At 51.0% G+C, this 18276-nt stretch overlaps 1 protein-coding gene across 5 annotated transcripts in view; it reads right to left on the bottom strand.

Moving 5' to 3' along the window:
• Nucleotides 1–18276, bottom strand: part of ZNF277 (zinc finger protein 277) — a 93326-nt gene that overhangs the window by 17860 nt on the left and 57190 nt on the right. For all 5 annotated transcript variants that reach the window (XR_013347976.1, XM_077834123.1, XM_077834104.1 and 2 more), the window contains 2 exons: nucleotides 5367–5458; nucleotides 3561–3671 (listed from right to left, as the gene is read on the bottom strand). Coding sequence is in view for 4 of the 5 variants with exons in the window: in XM_077834123.1 (XP_077690249.1) it covers nucleotides 3561–3671; nucleotides 5367–5458 (203 nt within the window). In the remaining variant the exon portion in view is untranslated. The remainder of the gene's footprint in view (nucleotides 1–3560; nucleotides 3672–5366; nucleotides 5459–18276) is intronic.

The following is an 18276-nucleotide window of genomic DNA, read 5'->3' as shown; positions in this document are numbered from 1 at the left end:
AAGTGATGGCAATGTCTATCAGGAAGGTCATCTTGATGGAGAAGAAATATCTGGATACCTTCCTGAGGTGCTCAAAGGGACGTCGGGACAGGACTTTAAAAACCAAACTGAGGTCCCATGGCAGCCCTTGATGAATCGTAGGAGGATAAAGATGCAGTTGTGAGAAACTGCTTGAAACCCCAGTATAAAGAGATCCTCTTCCTGCCTGTGGAGGAAAGTATGCTAGGCAACGCAGGCACTTCGCTTTTTGCGGTTGAAACAATGAAGCCCTTAGTCAGGCCCATCAGTAAGAATTCCAAGATCGCAAAGGAGAGAAGCTATGTTTCCTGCACCACAACTTGAACTTCCACCAAGTTCAGGAATGGGAAGAATTTGTGGAAGATTTTCTAGATGCCAGCACAGTGGAGGTTACACCTTCTGAGAGTCCTTCCTCTCATGTGATATTAGCACTCAAAACCAGGCAGTTTGTTTTAGGTGTTCTGGCTCTGGGTGAAAAATTGGTCCCTTAGAGAAAAGGTCCTGCCCCTTGATGACTTCTCCCAACTTCCCTTTTTGAGGTCTCTTTAGCCCTCTTCTGCCTCAGGTGTTTCTGGGAAGAGGGAAGGGAGCAGGGGATGAGCTGCCTGGCCTGTGTGGCAGCTGGGCTCGTGTACTCCACTGCCAGCTGGGAGGGCAGGACAATGGGGTCGGAGTGATCCATGTTGAGGAGATCAGAGAAGTTGGCCCTCTCAGCCAGTATAGAGCCATCCATACTACCAGTGCCCTCTCCCTCCTGGATAGTTCTGGTTAGCAGGGGAAAAGGAGGCCACCTCTAGGAGACAGCATCTGTGCCTACTGCCCTTGGATCCCTCTCGGGAGAAAAAAAAGAGATCTTGCAGTTCATCTGTATTGCGCATAGGTCTACTGGATCAGCACAGTAGGTCTATTGGGCCTCCCCTGGAGAAGAATTGTTATGCCAGATTTGAGTCCATTATGGTAAATCCCAGAATCCACATTTAACTGAGGCTGGTAGTGACAGAAAGTGTTCAGGAGGAATCAGGCTCTAGTGGGAAGGAATACCCTAGGACTGAGAGCTGTAGGAAAACCCTGTGATGGAGCAGCTGGAAACACACTGACTGGGTCATTGTTTACATGAGCTGATAGCAGGCTGCTATCATGGGGGGAAGGGAGGAAGAAGAGTCTGTGCTGCCTACCCCTTCAGGACTTCTCTCAAGTCCCCTTTTGAAGCCTCTCTAGCCCTTTTTAGCCTCAGATAATTCTGGGAATAGAGACGGGACCAGGGGATGAGCTGCCTGGCCTGTGTTGCAGCTGGGCTCATGTACTCCACTGCCTGAGTTGGGGGCAATTATATGTCCCAATTTTTTTAAAAAAATGTTTTTGTTCTGAAGCAGAAGTCTGGTAAAACTTCCTACACCTATGGATGCAGAACAAGAAACTGGTGGGCTCTTCACTGTGGCTGGCTATGTAATTACATGAAGGCTGAGAGGCCACTGGTTAATGGATCTCGAGACCTTGTAGACCACAACTGTCACTGGTTTAGTAGGCAAAGTAAGGGAGCTACTGGGACCACGCTGTATGTGCTAATGGAGTAACCCTGAATGTTGAAACATGGCTTATCTCAATGAGTGTTGTCAAAAATTCCTTATTTCAAAGGGGTCTGACAGGTTTATGGCGTGGATGAACATTAGATGTATTCAAATTTATTCTAATATATCAATTTAGCTGCCACTAACAAGGTTCTCCTATGGATCTTATCACTTGTAAAATTTATGCTACAACAAATTTTTCTAGCACTATAATATTTACATAGATTTATCTGTGCTTTCCATTGGTAGAATATTAACTAATATGGGGTACTGAGTAGTCTCTCTCTCACTCTCTCTGGGTTGGTCACACACAAAAGAGCACTCTGACTCTGAAATGATGTCAACTCCAACTTACGTGGAGAACAAGCAGCCAAGGCTGGCTTTTGGACTCAGATCTCTCACTTTGCAACACGCAGAATTACCACTTAGTTGGCAGCACAAGGTTTTCTGATTCAGAATCTTTTAAAAAGCACATGATTAAGTCATTTTCAATCAGTGAATCATCAATTACTTCCTAAAACTGTTCCGGTTTCAAATCAAATTTCTTTAAGTAGCCATGGATACAGTAGTTTTTCCACTGAGCAACTGGCTCAGCTGTCTGCTCTCTCACCCTTGCGTGCCACGGGAAACCAACAATTTCCATGTGTACACATGCCTGGTAAGAACAGAGAGATGTTGCTTGCAATGTGTGTAGCAACAAATCCCTTACTAGCCATGGTTGTCATCTACTTTCTCAATCCTTATTTGAAAGGAGAGCTAGGGTTTACAGACACCACAGTGATCACGCCTACATAGCTTTCTGGTTTGTATCACCACAGATACTGGGAGTATTGCAGAGAGACAAGTATCCTAGAGGAGCTAGGAGGGAGTATGAAAAATGCATAGGAGCATGCAGAAGGCTGGGGCCTGCACCATTGGTATACAAAGAGAGAGATAACAGAAGGTAGACAGAGGAGTGCTGCCTTGGGTGATGTAGGAGCTGTTTAGCCAAAAGAAGTTTAAAATAAGAAGTATGAAAACCTGCCTAGAAGTATGAAGATTTCAAAGAAGTATGAAAATCTAGCAGAGAAAGGTATAACATGATCCAATGGCTGGAAGCTGAAGCTAGACATATTCAGACTAGAAACATGGCGTAAATTTTTAACAATGAACGTAATTAACCATTGGAACAATTTATCAAGTGTTGTGGTGGATTCTCCATCACTGACATCTTTTAAATCAAGATTGGATGTTTTTCTAAAAGCTCTGTTCTCGGAATTATTATGGGGAAGTTCCATCACCTGTGTTATACTGGAGGTCAGACCAGATATGGGGTTCTCCAACTTCATTGCACCACGACCCCCTTCTGACAACAAAGTTACTACATGACCCCGGGGAGTTGGGGCACAGCCCGACACCTACTGCCCCAGATGCGGGGAAAAGGGACCAGAGCCTGAGCCCCACCACCTTGGGTAGTGGGAGAGGGGCTGGCGCCTAAGCCCCGCCGCCCTGGGTGGGAATGGAGCTTGGGCTTCAGCCCCAGGTCCCAGCAAGTCTAATGCTGGCCCTGGTGACCCCATTAAAATTGAGTCGCAACCCACTTTGGGGTCCCAACCCACAGTTTGAGAACCACTGGACTAGATGATCACAATGGTCTCCTCTGGCCTTGGGATCTATGAATGCATGTAGGCTCTGATACTGTAGCCCTTACTGCACACAAATCTCACCGAAGTCAATGGGAGCTCTGTGTGCATAAGGGTTGAAAGATCACACCTTTAATCCATCACTTAAATCAATGTACATAATACAAGAAATTATGAAGTAGCCAGAATGAAATGTGAAAAGAAAACAGTAAATTTTCTAAGATTACACCTGGGAGAGCAACATCCTAATTTTTAAAGTCCTCCTGAATGCTCACTTACATTTTAGCCCAAATTGCTTTCAAGACTAACAGTAAAATGACTTAAGGCTATTTTTTCCAAAAAGATTACATACTTGTCAAGTTTCTTCTGTAATGCAGCCAAAAATTCATTACAATTTACAATGTTATCGGGCAGCCCAACATTAAAAGCATGATCTCTTGCCATGTGATTGAAAAGAACAGACCTACAAAAGATATTAAAGAACATTGGATATATTTGTGTAAGCATGTGAGAATCACTGAGTTAGTGCTTTACCACACACTAATTGCATTGAAATGTAGACAAGCCAGCATCAAATAAGCAGCAATAATAACGTTTCTGTTGCTGGTAGGGATGGAATTAGTTTGACTTACTGAAGTAGAAAATTTTAATTTCAGCCCTACTGCATGTTTCAGTAACACTTCAATTACTTAGTCCACATGCATGAAATCTGAGCCACTAAATGAAAACAACAACACAATTTTATTTTTGACCCACATTATTATTACAGTTCATCTACTAATTTGTACAGGTGTTTTGAGAAACGTGATAAGAGGTCATTTCTCAGCTTGCTCTCTGCTGGTTATCTAACAAAAAAATTAAGGCTATATTTTAAAAAATACTACTGTATATACTTCTCAAGTTTCTTCTGTAATGCACCCAAAAATTCATCGTGATGTAATGGGGCTTGGTGTAAATCAGAATCAGGCACTACGTCTTTGGAATGGAAGAAATTAATCAAGATGCTCCCTATTAGAAAACTTCCTTGAAAGGTCAGCTGTATTTATTTTTTAATCACCATCTTTTCAAAATATTTAGGGAGGATTTCCATTTAATTTTTAAATTTCATGCAGAGGACTCGTTAAAGTCCTTCCACCTCTCATTATCAGTTCCACATTTTACATACATTTATTCATATGACGATTCATATTTCCTTCTTTTATATATTCCCATACAGCTAGACCAGGGGTAGGCAAACTACAGCCCATGGGCCAGATCCGGCCCGCGAGCCGATTTAAGCCAGCCCCTGAGCCACACCAAGTGGCTCGGCCCTGCTCCGGCCGGGGTACTGGATTGGGGGCCGAGCCACGTGGTACGGCCCCGCTCCAGCTGGGGCGCTAGGTCCAGGGCTGCACCACGTGGCTTAGCCCCGCTCTGGTGCTCCGGCTGGAGTGCTGGGTTGGGGGCCGCACCGCTGAGCCTCTCCCCACGCCCCAACCCCCAGCTCCAGCCCTGATCCCTCTCCCGCTCTCTAAACCCCTCGATCCCAGCCCAGAGCACCCTTCTGCACCCCAAACCTCTCATCCCCAGCCCCACCCCAGAGCCCGCACCCCCAGCCAGAACCCAAACCCCTTCCTGCACCCCTGCTCCAGCCCTGATCCCCCTCCTGCCCTCCGAACCCCTTGGTCCCAGCCCAGAGCACCCTCCTACACCCCAAACTCCTTATCCCAGCCCCACCCGAGAGCCCACACCCCCTCCTGCACCCCAACCCCAACTTTTTGAGCATTCATGGCCCTCCATACAATTTCTATTCCTTGATGTGGCCCTGGGGCCAAAAAGTTTGTCCACCCCTGAGCTAGACAAACTGACTTTCAACTTCCATCTGAGGATTATTAGATGAAGATCCCTTCAAATGCTGATCTTTAGCTTGGTCAAATCTGGTGTAAGATGGTTTCACAGGCTCCCAATCTCTGGGCTAAACAACACTTTCAGCTCTTAACAGTACAGGGTACAGAAGTCTGGTTCCAAGAATCACATCAGAATCTTTCCCCAGTTCCAGAGCCCTACTGTTATCCACAAGCCAGCTCAGTGGCATATTTTACAATCAGTGAACAAAGGACAGGGTCAATTAACAGTTAATTAAGAGGAAAACAATAGTAAATATGCTCAAACTTCAAACCTGTTTCCTGTGAATTCTTTATCGCAGAACATACATATGCTATGAAAGCTTGTATCATCTCTTTCACGCTGCTGTTGCTCCAGAATTTCTCTCTGGGTAAATAGAAAAAGTATTTGAACACTCAACCTTAAAAAAAAAAAAAAAAAGCAAGTCTAGCTAAGATCATTCCATCAAGATATTTTATATTTTGGACGACTGTATATCATATCATATCATATCTTAATAATTAATCGTTAATGCACAATAATGAGAATATACAGCTGAATCTTGAAAGTTAGAAAGATTTCAACAGCATACATAACGGTAGTGTACAATCCAGAGAAGCTCTGAAACTCAAATAATGCAATACAGATTAGATGGAAAGAAATACCATTGACAATGAGATTTTTTTTCCTCAGCTGGTTAAATGATCTATCAAGGAACATATTAACTGGATTTACCTCGAGGCCCAAATTTAGGGCATGGCTACACTTGCAGATGTAGAGCGCTTTGAGTTAAACCAGCCTTCGTAGAGCGCAGTAGGGAAAGCGATGCAGTCTGTCCACACTGACAGCTTCAAGCGCACTGGCGTGGCCACATTTGCAGCACTTGCAGCGGCATTAGGAGCGGTGCATTATGGGCAGCTATCCCAGCAAGCAAGCAACTGCAACGTGCTTTTCAAATGGGGGTGGGGTGGGGTGGAATGTGACAGGGAGTGTGTTGTGTGTATGTGGGGGGAGAGAGAGTGGGTTTTTGGGGGGCTGAGAGCATGTCAGCATGCTGTCTTGTAAGTTCAGACAGCAGCAGACCTCCCTCGCCCCTCTCTCTCACACACACAGCATTCCAACTAATGGTTGCTTTGTCTCGGAGGAGATAAGCAGCCAGCTGTCAGAATCGGAGCTTTCACATGGCATTTCCGCATTCCTACAGCCGATTCCAAACAATGACAAGAGTGGCCACTTGACTTAAGGGGATTATGGGATGTTTCCGGAGGCTGATCAGAGTGCAGTAAAGCAACACCTCATTCAAACTGGCGCCGCGGTGCTCCAGTGAGGGCGCAGCAAACGTTATTCCACTCGTCGAGGTGGAGTCCCAGCAGCGCTGTAGCCGCGAGTCAGAGCGCTCTACGTGCCTTGCCAGTGTGGACGGGTAGTGAGCTAGTGCACCCGGGGCTCCTTTATTGTGCTGTAACTCGCAAGTGTGGCCAAGCCCTGAGACCCGGTGTAAATAAGTGCAATGGAGTTGTATATGCTTAATTTAAATTTGATCCTCAGTGTCTTAACATAAGCACAGACAAGGTGAGGACATTTTTAATAGAAACAGATATCATAAAAGTAGTCTGAGTTCTTACTAGTAATTATGGGCTTAAAGAAACACATTGGAAAAGTGAAGCTTGACTATCCTTGCCATTAGCCTCATCTGATTTAGAGTGACAGGTGGAAATTTCAGAACACTGTGCTCACAGAACTTTGCTAGCAGAAAAACAACTACAGCCACCACCACCACCTCATAACAAATCATACTGTGCCTGAAGATAATTGTTATGTTGTTTCACAGTATCAATACGGTAGTTACACTTGAGGAGGCACTTTCATTCTATGCATTTCAAGACCACAAAGTTTGTCATCCTCTGGAAAACATAACCTTTGGGCTAAAATTTCTCATGCTTTTTCTCAGCCCAAATGATGTATTGGCAAGGTACTCATTCTCTGTGCAGAGTGGAGCTGCTGCATTCTTTAGAATGCTTCCTCTCTATGGACAGCCAGCTCTGCTCTCTGGAAAGTGCAGGGACTGTGAATTGCCAATGCAAAGTAACTCAGTGTATTCAAACCACTTTCTCAGACATAAGCCAGGGGAAAATATTAAGGTTTTGCCGCATATCCTGGAAGCCAACTAACTCAAACATTATTGGACCAACAGGTGAAACACATTTGAAGTCTAGAGCCTCACTGAAAACACCTTGTCTCCATCTCCTCAGAGACTGGTCAGAAGTGTCTTATAGCTATTCTCAACTGTTGGAATGAGGCATGGAGGAAGGAAGGGAGGGAGAGAGAGAAAAAAAAAAAAGAGCATGATTGTCAGGATCCAAAACACATATGGAGCTCCAACATTTTACTGCCAATAAGAAGAAACCCACTCAAGAATTCCAAACTCTTTTTGAGTTCTTAGAATCTGGGACAATAGTGTCTTCTGACTTCCAGCCAACCAATACTCTCAGAGGTTGCAGATAGTACATATCAGCAACCTCGGCTTAAGAGTCTGTCACATCAAAAAGTTTGAAAATGAAAAGCATTCACCACATCACACCATTGGGTGATAATATCTTTCAAAATCAAAACCGTGCTCAATAATGACTCCTTCAAACAGGAAGAGGATGGAGGAGGACAGAGATGACCTGGAGGTCTAAGCATCAGATGTGAAATGCCTTCCACTAAACTCCCTAAAACCACCAATTCACATCCCATCAGTGCTGACTCCTGAGGCAAATAAATGGAGTACAGTACAATCTTAACGGTGGGAGTCTTTCAGAGGAGACTATATGAAATGAAAAGGCCTGTCTGCTTTGCATGGACACAAAATGTCCCATAGCACATGTCATAGGATTGGACACTGATGTCCTTGGCCAACATGTCCTCCTCCACCCAATGTCGTGCCCCATGATGACTGGCTACTAGCACTACAGAACTTTTAAAACACAGTGGTTGGGATCTGTTAGAATGAAAGACGCTATGTGCATTTTAAACAAATTATTAAATAAAAGATTTGAGTTTAAACAAACAAACAACAGAATGAATTTCCTAGATAGCTTCCTAACTGTACTCTACTACCAGGAAGACACGGTTATGCAATATTTGATGTTTAGCTGGATAAATCATGATTCTCACATCACATAAAACTCCTTTTTCTATCTCCTTCAAAAGATAACATACTTACTATTCTGCAGCACAAATCTCATTTTCCCCTAGATAGGCATGTTTGGAAGCTCAAAGGCATTATTTGAAGATGTGAGATATAGCCATTAATACAGCATCACTTTTCTAATATTTTCACTCCATGAAGTTTTTAAAAATCTCATTCAAATCATCCAAACAAAGTATTCACTTTATCATTTTCTTTTGTTATTCATTGTTAGACAGTTACTTTTAAGGCTGAGAAGTGCATTTAGTGCTTGTGAAGGTGACGGATTAATAGCATTGGCTTGAGTCACATATAGTGAGGACAAGGAGTTGTGCAAGATTTCCCTACAACTCTGCCAATGCACCCTGTTTTTACAGTCCTGGGATTCTGCTGAATAGAGAATAGTGATTGTACCAAACTGTGTAGCAGTTCTGTGATCTGCATGAAGAACGACTTTTTTGTTTTGTTTTTAAACTTGTGACAAAAGCCAAGGTTTGAACTCAGGTTATGAGGAAAAACGTTGGTGCAGTAATGCATTTCACCAGCTGCATTAAGTTTTGAGACAGTTCTAACTCTTTAAAATATATTTCTGCAATTAAATATGTGTCTTACAAACAGAAGTAAATAACATATTTTAGAAATGTATAAGAATGTTCCAAGACAATTGCAGTACACTATCATATCAGAGTGATGAAGAATGTTTGGGCAATCAAAGTTACTGGAGGAAAACAGGAGAGAACAGATTACAAAATAAATGGAAGTTACAAAACTATAACAAATAAGAATAAATAAAGCTTTCAAGCACAGACACAAATGGGTAGTCCAAGATGCCAAAACCAGAAATATTATTTTCAGGCCATTAATTTACAATATAAATGCCAAGCCCACATGCCAAATGGCAAACATATAGATTTTAATGGAGTCCCCCTTCCTCTTCATTGATACGTTCTATTAAAGAGACAATGTCAATCTGCAATCTAGTCAATTTCAAAATATGGGTTAAAAATAACATCCCCAAATCCCCCAGCCATTTTTTATGATTTTTAGACTCCCTCTCTCCGCTGTTGCTGAGGGAAAGACCCCCGTAAACAACATGGGAAACTGAGTAAACAATTTACGGGACAAACAGATATACATGCAAGGTGCTATCAAATGCAATGTTAAACTGGACAAAGATTTTTTTCTAATCTCTTTGTGACAGCAATCCTATATGTAGCGTGACAGGATTGGGCTAGATGGCTATCGGAGAGTAACAGAAGGCAGATATATTAGCCCCAGGCTAAGTAGGTCCCTTTTCCCTGGGTAAGGTAACAGGGAAGGTTTTTTTTGAAACAGAAAAGAAGTTTATTGGTAACACTTACAAAATTACCAAAGAAAACAAAACAACTGTGCAACAAAACAATGCAAACAGAAGGTATAACACAGCAGCTTTAAGGAGGGAGAAGTGTTCAGGCTAGCCTGGGCCCAGAGCGGGGGGGCTTCCTCGACACTCGTGGTCTTCCACCCTCCTGAGTTACCTGGTGGCCTAGAGCGGGGGGGCTTCCTCGACACTCGTGGTCTTCCACCCCCTCGAGTTACCTAGTGCTGCGCCCAGTGTCACCGATCCTCCCTCTCCTGAGAGTGCCCAGCAAGATGGGCACGGCTGCGGGGTGGGCGGTTTAGGGGTGAGGGGGTAGACACCCATGTATTATAGGACCCCTCCTAGATGACAGTAATGATGGTATCCACAGCGGCAACGGCTGGGGCTGGCGTCTCTCGCTCTTCCCCTCAATCAAAGGGTCAGACGGAGGGAACCGGACGGGGTCACCGAGCAGAGAACCCCGGACAGCGCTCACCGATCCTCGAAGGCGTCAAGGGAGTCGGTGGACGCCGCCCAAAGGAACTCCGCCCGGATACGTGAATGTACTGAGGATCGGAAAAAGGCCCCACAATCGCAGGACGTTTCATGGGCCAACCTCCTCTCTCTGGTTTTATAAATGGCTGTTTTAGCCAAGGCTAGGAGGAGGTTGACCAGAAGATCCCGCGACTCTGTGGGGCCACGGATGGGAAGTGTATAGATAAAAAGGTGAGGGGAGAAACGAAGCCAGAAGCGCAATAGAATATTTGTGAGGAGCCGAAAAAGGGGCTGCAATCTGGCACATTCTAAATATACGTGCGCCAGGGTTTCCCTCACATTACAAAAAGGGCAAGTATCCGGGATGGGTGTGAACCGTGTCAGAAACACGCCCGTGCTCACAGCTCCATGAAGGAGCCGCCAACTGATGTCCCCGACGGGCCTTGGGACCAAGGTGGAATACAGGCTGGCCCATCGAGGTTGCTCACCCTCCAAAGGTGGCAGGAGGTCCCGCCACTTTGCATCTGGGCGGGACACCAGGGTGTGGGCGTGAAGGGTGTGAAGTGTGAGTGTGTATAAATATTTCCGTGGTGCAATTTGAAAACTGACCGGCTGCAGTTCATGCAGCCGGCTTGCAGTGAAAGGGTGAGGGGTTTGTTGGGATCTACGGGGTAGGGGCCCAATGGAAAGGTCCGGCGGGCCTGGGGTAGAGGATGGGCGGGGTGCGCTCTCGCACAAGGCTCGGTTGACATAAGCCCAAGCAGCGGGGGTCAAGGCGGCCTTCACCTCCTGAAGTATGCGCCGGGGGGTACAGGGGCTGGAGAGCCCCATGCACCGAGCGAGCGTCAGGGGATCCAGCCAGTCTCTCCAGTTGTAGTCCAGGAGGTCTCCGACCCTCGTGACTTCCGCCAGGACCAACCTCTGGCGCACCGAGCGGGACTCCGCCACCTGCACACGGAGCTGGGGGTTGTGTAGCAGGGGCTCCGTGAGGAGATCTGCTCCCACGGTGGCCGCCACGGACCTGGTTGTTAGAAACAGTTTCCAGGTACGGAGGAGGTCCTGGTAGAAGACCGGCAGCCTGGAGAGGTCTAGCGGAAAACCCCTCGGACAAAGATAAAAGAGCTGCCGGTCATATCGGAGCCCTTGGAAACAGCGCAGGAAGGCGTGCGCCAGTATGCTCCACGCCGAACTATGTGCACTATAAAAGAGCCTCTGCAGGGCCTGGAGGCGGAAAACGCGGACCTGAGTGTACAGACACTTCAGGCCCTGCCCTCCTTCCTTCAGGGGTAGATGAAGAACCCCAACAGGGGCCCAGTGCATTCCTGACCAGAAGAACTCTAGAATCAATCTCCGGAGGTGGGTCAGGAAACCCGGGGCCGGGGCCAGGGTGTTGAGCCAGTACCAGAGCGTGGACAGGACTAGTTGGTTAAGCACCAGTGCTCTCCCTCGGAGGGAGAGATATCGGAGTAGCCTCGTCCATTTCCGGATCCGCTCTATCACCCCGCCCTCTAAATTTTGCCAGTTCTCCGGCGGGGAAGGGTGCGTGGCGGAAAGGTAAACGCCGAGATAGAGCAGTGGACCCGCACTCCACCGGATGGTCTGAAGCGCGGGTGGGAGGGAGCTTCCTGCCGCCAGTCCCCCACCGCCAAGCCAGAGGTCTTGACCCAGTTGACTCAGGTGGAGGAGGCTGCCGAACAGATGGCCTGGCATGCCTCCACTCGCGCCAAGTCGCCCGGGTCCTGGACCACGAGGAGTACGTCATCGGCGTACGCCGACAGGACCAGCCGCAGCTCCGGCTCCCGCAGCACCAACCCTGTCATCCTCCTGCGGAGGAGACAAAGGAAAGGCTCGATCGCCAGAGCGTACAACTGGCCCGAGAGGGGGCACCCCTGCCGCACTCCTCGCCTGAAGCTGACCGGTTCAGCCAGGGTCCAGTTGAGCCTAACCAAACACTCCGCGGAGGCATACAGCACCCGGAGAAAACTCACAAACTGAGGTCCGAATCCAAACGCCTGCAAAGTGCTCAGGAGGTACCCATGGTCTACTCTATCGAACGCCTTCTCCTGATCAAGAGACAGGAGGGCGAACGACAGACCATCTCTCCGCCCGAGTTCCAAAAGGTCTCGGACTAGAAATAGGTTGTCAAAAATGCTGCGACCCGGGACAGTATAGATCTGGTCTGGGTGGATCACAGTCCGCCATCACGGACCCTAGCCGCAGTGAGATTGCTTTCGCTACGATTTTGTAATCCGTGCTAAGGAGTGAGACGGGACGCCAGTTTCGTAGATCGCGGAGGTCCCCCTTCTTCGGCAGCAAGGCGAGCACCGCTCGCCTGCACGACAGAGGGAGGACCCCGCTCTGCAAGGACTCAGCCCAGACGGTGACTAGGTCTGGGCCAAGGATGTCCCAGAACGCGCGGTAAAACTCCACGGTCAGCCCATCCATGCCCGGAGATTTATTGGTGGGCATGCGACGGAGGGCTTCTGAGAACTCGGCCAGGGTGAGAGGCAGCTCTAGTCGGTCTCGGTCGCCCACGCTGACCATGGGGAGTTCCTCCCAGAGCACCCCGCAAGCGCCACGATCGGTCGGATCCGGGGAGAAAAGGCTTGTGTAGAAGTCACGGGCCCTCCCACACATCTCCTCCGGATCCATGAGGGGGGTGCCGTCTTCCGCAAGAAGGCAGGTGACGTGTTTCTTGGCCCCCCTCGTTTTCTCCAGGGCATAGAAGAAGCGGGAGCCGCAGTCCATCTCCCGAAGGAGGCGGATGCGGGACCGAACGAAGGCACCTCGGGCCCTGAGCTCCTCCCGCTTCTCCCGGAACGGTCCGCAAAGGGACGGGTCCTCGGGGTTGGCGGCCAGGCGCCTCTCCATCTCTAAGACCTCCCGTTCCAACTGCTCTATCGCCGCATTTCGCCGTCGGCTGGTGCCCCGAGTGTAGTCACAGCAGAAGAGCTTGGCGCGCACCTTCCCGAGATCCCACCATCGCCGCACCGAGGGAAAGGCACGCCACTGCTCTCGCCAGGCCAGCCAAAACTCCCGGAAGGACGTCACGAAGCTCCCGTCCTCCAACAGGCTGTTATTAAAGTGCCAATAGGTCGGCCCCGGTCTCTCTGCACGGAGGGAGACCGTTACGGTGACTAAATGATGATCGGAGAATGGGGCCGGCCGAATGGCGGAGGAGTGGGCCTGCGAAAGATGGAAACGGGATAAGTAAATACGGTCCAACCGAGAGTGGTGTGACCGATGGGCCTCCACCCGGACAAAGGTGAACGTGGAAGTGTCATCTGGGTGATGGTCACGCCAGACGTCCACTAGGGAGTGATGTTCAATTATCCCTCGGAGAATATTCGTGGCAGCCGGGCTCGGCTCGGCCCCTGAGCGGTCCATTCCTCGAGGGTGGTGTTAAAGTCCCCTCCCAGGACCAGGCACTCGTGCGAATCCAGGGTGCCGAGAAAGTCGGACACCCGCTGATAAAATTGTGGCCGTCTGGAGCTCATTTGCGGGGCATACATGTTAACAAGATTGACCACGAGCCCCTCCATATGGACTCGAAGGTGCAGCAGGTGGCCCGGCACGGCCTCAGTGACCCCTAGCACCTCGGGCCGTAGGTTGGGGGAGAACAGGGTCGCCACTCCAGCTTGCCAAGTCGCGAAGTGGCTAAAGTATACCCCGTCCCCCCACTCCAGCCGCCACCTGTCCTCGGCAGCTGGGTCCATATGGGTCTCCTGCAGGAAAACTAAAGAGTACCCCCCTTCCCGAAGGTAAGAGAGCACCTGGTACCTTCGGAGAGCCATCCTACAGCCCCTGGTATTCAGGGTCGCAATAATAAGAGGAGTCATGTGGAGGGCTGGGGGGGGTGGGGGTTTCTTGTTGTCGGGGGTGTTCAGGGCCCCTGGCGGGTTGCGCAGCAACTTGTGACCCATCCCGTGGATCAGTAGATCGTGTCAGAAGCTGCGGGCTCGCTCGTAGGCCGCAGCACCGCGCCTTCCTTGCCCCCTGCCCTCCTTTATAAGGGCCCTTGTGGCCTGGAGGATTTGATCAAAGTCCCCTCATAGCTGAAGAGCCAGCTGTACCCTATTGCGGGCGCCATGGGTGTGTTCTCGGAACTTCCGCAGTGCATGCCGCAGCTCATGGGGGGGTGGGGTCACAATTTCCGAGGTGTTCCCTGGTGGGACTCTTAATACAGCCTTGTGGTCCGCTAAGGTGGGTAGACAGGGTGCGGACCACCAACGGGGCGTCTGACAGGCTGGGGTTATTAAATTCATTTCACGCCTTGGGGTGGAAGGGGATGGCAGGGAAAAAATTGCCACTCCTAATGGGTCGCAGCTAGAAAGTGCAAAGACTGCTCCCTGGGGGGAATCTGTGAAAGGCGGAAAGGAAATAACCCCAGGGGCGGCATTAGCATTGCAGGAGGAGGGGACTTGGGCAGGGACAGGGGTAGGGGTAGGGGCAGGGGTAAGGCTCTGGGGTTCAGGAGGCAAGCAGCTAAAGGAAAGTGCCTCCTGAGCAGAGTCAAGGGTTAAAGGGTAAGGGAGGGGGCTCCCAATAATGCTAGGCACTGGCTCCATGGTGTTCTTAGCGGCCATGGCATCAGGCGGTGGACCACCTTCTGCAGGGTGCTCGCCCGGGAAGGCAATTAGGGGGAGGGAGCATGGAGAAAGGGAGGCTGGGGTAAGGTTGCCCAGCTTGAGGCCAGCCGGCAGCAGATCATCCCCTCCCTGGGTGACCGGGGTCAAATCTAGGGCCTCAATCTCCGCATACACGGGGGAGAGGCCAGCTCCTGCCACCCCGGGGGCCTCTCCTCTAGGACCCGCCTCAACGGTCACCTCGGGGTCCGCGGGGGGTTCGGGTGGTATCCAGGCAGAAGCGGCGTCCTCAGAAGTCTCGGAGGGGAGGGTCTCCCGTGGAGGGGGGATTCTGCCCTCCAATGCCAGTCCGTCTTCCCCTCCCGACACCAGCGGATGGATCTCACTCGTGGCCGTGGCGGGAGGCTAGATATCAGTGCCTCCTTTCCTGGTCTTCCGGGGGGCTTCCGCGTCGGATGGATGCAGCGGAGCTCGAGCCTTCCGCTTGCCTCGCTTCCCTTGGACTAGGGTCCAGCCCTCCATAGCGTCATCTGGGGATTGGTTAGCAGGGGTCGTGTCGGGGGGCGGAGGCGATGGTTCAGGGGTTCGGGGGGGTAGCAGTGAGGCAGCATGAGGGGCGGGGGTTTCTCCTTGGGGCGGCCCCTCTCCTAAACCCGGTAATATCCTTGCCACACCCTCCTCCATGGGCTCTGCTGGATTGGTACTAGCAAGGGTGGAACTCCCTTGCTCGCCCGGGCGTTGTAGGGAAGGTATCTCTTGGGCCCGGACGGGAGCAGCGATGGGTCGAGTAGGAGGAGGGTTGGTTTCAGGTGCCGGGCAGCCAGGGGCGTCGGCAGCGACGGGGCTGATGTCCTGCCGGGTCTCGGGGGTTTCGGGTGCCCCTCCCCCCCCGGGCCAAAGGGCAGTCTCTGCGGACATGCTCCGCTGAGCGGCAGAGGTAGCACCGGGCCTCTCCGGTGGAGTAAAAGACCCAATAGCGGGCTCCCTGGTAGGGGACTAGAAAAGACCCCTCGAGCGCCTCTTCGTCACGCGCCCCTGCCGGCGGTAGAAGCTGCACTTGCCGGCGGAACGAAAAAACGTGATGGAGGGTGGGGTCCTTGCAGCCCAACGGGAGAGGGCTGATGTCAGAGACAAGTTTCCCTAGAGTGGAGAGAGCGGGTAACAGGGCAGCATTGGGTAAGAAGGGAGGAACGGAGGTGAGGACGAGGCGAACGCCCAGGTCTTCTAGCAGCTCTAGGGGGACAAACACCCCCCCCCACCGCCAGGCCCCTCTCCACCGCCTCCTGGGCGGCAGCCTCCGAAGCTAAGAAAAAAATGACCTTCCCATACATCTTGGAGGCCGCCACAATAGGCGTGGGTCCTACCACCTTCGCCAACGCCTGCACGTATGTCTCCACGTGGGGCGAGGCGGGCACCAGGAGGCAACGGACACCGTGCTTCCTGGTCAAGGCGGGGAAAGGGTCCCGGCCGCTGGTGATGGTGGCGGTGGCGGAGAGGGGCGAGATGACGGGGCGGCAGGCAGGGAGGAGCCTGTCACCGCCCGGGCATACGTCCTGGGGGCCGGGGGAGGGACAATCGCAGAGCTGGTGGAGGGAAACGCAGGGAGGGGTGCCACGGCTGATGACGAGGCCACAACGGTGGGGGCAGCCCCTGCCATGGAGGGCTTAGTGGTTTTAGCGGGGCCCTTTCCTTTCATCCCGCCCTGGTCCTTCCGGCCAGCTGGGGGGGGTTTCCTAGAATCTGGGGGGGCGGTGGGCGCAGCAGCAGCAATCACCCCGGTGCCTCCTGCTGCCGGTGCCCCAGCGTGGGGGGTGGCAAGTATCTTAACAATAGTGGTGCGGGGGGGACCTTGGGGGTCGGGCACGGGGGGTGGTGGGGGAGGGACAACTAATTTTGTTGAAGCGGCCTCGCCCCTCTCATTCCCCCACCATTGTGAGCAGGGAGAGACGGGGAGACACAGGAAGGAGGAGGGGGGAGGGGGAAAGCAAAGTAACCGCTCCTCCCCGCTGGTTGCAGGCGGGGGGGGGGGAATGCCGAAGCGGTTGGACTGGGGGGGGGAAATCGGGGTCCAGTAATAGGGGCTGTGGGATAAGCAATCCGGGGGGGGTGGTGCAGACCCACACACGTTTGTCCTAAGAGTCTCGTTTGGTCGGCTGTTATGTCCGGTCTGAAAGGCAAAGTTCAAAGCGAACAGCTGGATCCGAAGGGAGATGGCAGGTTGCCAGCAGGGACGGACGGCGGGGGGGGCTGTAACAGTTGTAGTAAGGGTGGGGGAGTTAGGGGCACCGATGGATCGGAGGTGGGGGTCTCTGCGCCACACCCCCGTGCCGCCACAAATGCAAGTAACCACAGTCAAACTCCCCCCCACGAGAGTATAATTCAGAAAATTACTCAGTCTTACGGCCCCCTTCACAATGATTTATAGCTCTCCTGGATTATTTCTCCTGTCTTCTGAAATCTTCTTCTCCAGCTGTGCTGGCTGTGTTCCACGGCTTTCGGCATGCTGAGAATGTTGTAAAGTCCAAGCTGCCAGCAAAGCGGCTGGGTCTGGGGGTTTCCACTCCCCCCTCCGGACAGCAAAATTGGCAATCTTCCCCCCCCTCCTCCGGGGGGCTCAGCTGAGACAAATAGCTGCGCCCGAAAGCAGGCGTGGGGGGGGGCGGGTGCTGGCGGCAAGCTGAGGGCCGACCAGCACGTAGACTGAAAAAAAACAAAAAATCAAAACAAAGCAAAACAAGCATCTGGCCCGGTCGTGGGGGGGACTAAGGCAGGTTCAAAAAGTAAGAGAAATCCAGGCTAGGGGGCTTTAGGAAAGAATAGAAAGCAGATAGCTGAGGAGCAAGCAAAGGACGTTCCATTTCCCAACAGGGAAGGCTCCAGAACAATCAGGAACCTTCCGGAGACAATTAAGACAGGCTGATTAGAACACCTGCAGACAATCAAGAAGCTGCTAGAATCAATTAAGGCAGGCTAATTAGGGCACCTAGGTTTTAAAAAGGAGTTCACTTCAGTTTGTGGTGTGCGTGTGAGGAGCTGGGTGCAAGAGGCACTAGGAGCTGAGAGTGAGAACGCGGACTGTTGGAGGACTGAGGTGTACAACCATTATCAGACACCAGGAGAAAGGTCCTATGGTGAGGATAAAAAAGGTGTTGGGAGGAGGCCATGCGGAAGTAGCCCAGGGAGTTGTAGCTGTCGCACAGCTGTTCCAGGAGGCACTCTAGACAGCTGCATTCCACAGGGCCCTCGGCCGGAACCCGGACTAGAGGGCGGGCCCTGGTTCCCCCCAAATCCTCCCAACTCCTGGTCAGATACAGGAGGAATCGACCTGGACTGTGAATTCAGAAAAATGGCCAAGCTGAGGGCTGCCGTGAAGCTCCAAGGCGAGCAAATCCGCCACTAAGCGCAAGACCCACCAAGGTAGAGCAAGAACTTTGTCACAGTAGCTTGTAAGAAATGTAAAAAGTTTCAGACAAAAGTAAACATTTTTAGATAGCGAACTCTTTAACTATGTGTTTATATTGAGACTAACACAATGAGGTGCTAATCCTGAGTGTGGTGTTTGAGAATTAGAGTCATACAAATAAGATAACAGTGACAGTAGAAATGTTACTCA

Source organism: Eretmochelys imbricata, chromosome 1 (genome assembly GCF_965152235.1).
Source record: "Eretmochelys imbricata isolate rEreImb1 chromosome 1, rEreImb1.hap1, whole genome shotgun sequence".
Classification (NCBI taxonomy): Eukaryota; Metazoa; Chordata; order Testudines; family Cheloniidae; genus Eretmochelys; species Eretmochelys imbricata.
Note: the sequence above shows the minus strand (reverse complement) of the source record. Positions and strands in the feature narration are given on the sequence as shown.